The sequence below is a fragment of the Hipposideros armiger genome, unplaced genomic scaffold (assembly GCF_001890085.2).
Source record: "Hipposideros armiger isolate ML-2016 unplaced genomic scaffold, ASM189008v1 scaffold_43, whole genome shotgun sequence".
Lineage (NCBI taxonomy): Eukaryota > Metazoa > Chordata > Mammalia > Chiroptera > Hipposideridae > Hipposideros > Hipposideros armiger.
In genome coordinates, this window is record NW_017731393.1 from 1,565,214 (window position 1) to 1,566,336 (window position 1,123).

General features: G+C 69.1%; 1 protein-coding gene across 1 annotated transcript in view; it reads right to left on the minus strand.

Annotated features, from left to right (window-relative positions):
• The window catches only part of COA8 (cytochrome c oxidase assembly factor 8), a 23,477-nt gene extending 23,121 nt beyond the window's left edge, over positions 1–356 (minus strand). Inside the window, exon 1 of the mRNA XM_019639210.1 lies at positions 56–356. Coding sequence (XP_019494755.1) covers positions 56–356 — 301 coding nt within the window. The remainder of the gene's footprint in view (positions 1–55) is intronic.
• Positions 357–1,123: the final 767 nt, after the last annotated feature.

Sequence of the window (1,123 nt, forward strand, 5' to 3'; positions counted from 1 at the left end):
AGCGGCGAGCGGCGGGCTGGACGCAGGTCGCGGTGCGGCGCGGACGCCGTAGGACATCTTTCCCAGGGCGGGGGCCGTTCGGCCCGGGGCGGGGCTGCCGGGGCCGGGGCCATCGGAAGTCGCGCGGCGCCGGCGGCGGGGCTCGCGATGGCGCGGGCGGCACAGGTGAGCGCGGCGCGGCGGCTGCACAGGCCTCCTCCCTCCGCGGGGGCGGCACGGCCCACCCCATCGGCGCGGACCCCGGTCCCGGCGCCCCGTCCCGCTCTGGCCGCGCGGGATCCGGCGCTGCTCCCGCCCCCGGATCCGACGCGGGCCAGGCGGGGCCGGGCCTCCGGGCAGAGCCGGCCTTCCCTCATCCTGGGCTCCCCTTCCTCCCGCCAGCTCCCCCGGCCTGGCCGAGCGCGGCCGCCCCCTCCCCGCCCCCGCGGGCCATTGTGAGGTCAGGGCCGGCGGGCGCGTCGGGGAGCCGGGCGAGACCCCCGGAGCGGCCGCTGTGGCCAGTAGCTGCCGCCGCCACCACCGTCGGCCCCTTCACCGGCTGCCCTGTTCAGATCTAGCCGGGAAGGGTGAGAGATGCAGCTTGGGGCCCAGCTCCGGTACCGCACCCCGTAAAGGGCTGATCTTCCACCTCGCCACCTCACCGACGGGAAGCCAAGACCAAACCAGCTTAGACCTCTTCTGGGTAAAGTGATGGGAGGGAAAGGCGAGCAGGGGAGGAAGAGCGTGAGGCAGAGACGTGCTCCTGGCTCGGACACCCGCCCGGCATCGGTTTCCATCTGTTTCATAGAAACCCAAGCGTATGGGGAAGAAAACGCGTTCAGCCATTCTGGACTCCTCATGGGAAGCCAGTGAATGAGTTACTCATAGTTGTCACATCTTGTGGGGTGTATTTGGCGGGGGAGGGGAGCATGGTAGGGCCTGGGGAGGTACTAGGCCTCCAGAGCCCAAGCCTTTCGCATAACCCCAGTCCCCTTTCCTTCCCTGTGGGATTTCGTACCACTGCAGGGAAGATTTGTGAGGCACTGCAAAGGTGGGGCGAGAAACAAGGTGGCTGGAAAGAAATGTAGAGGTGAGGACTTCTGGGGTGCCTGAGAACCCCTGGGGGGTGTTGGTTTCACTTAGC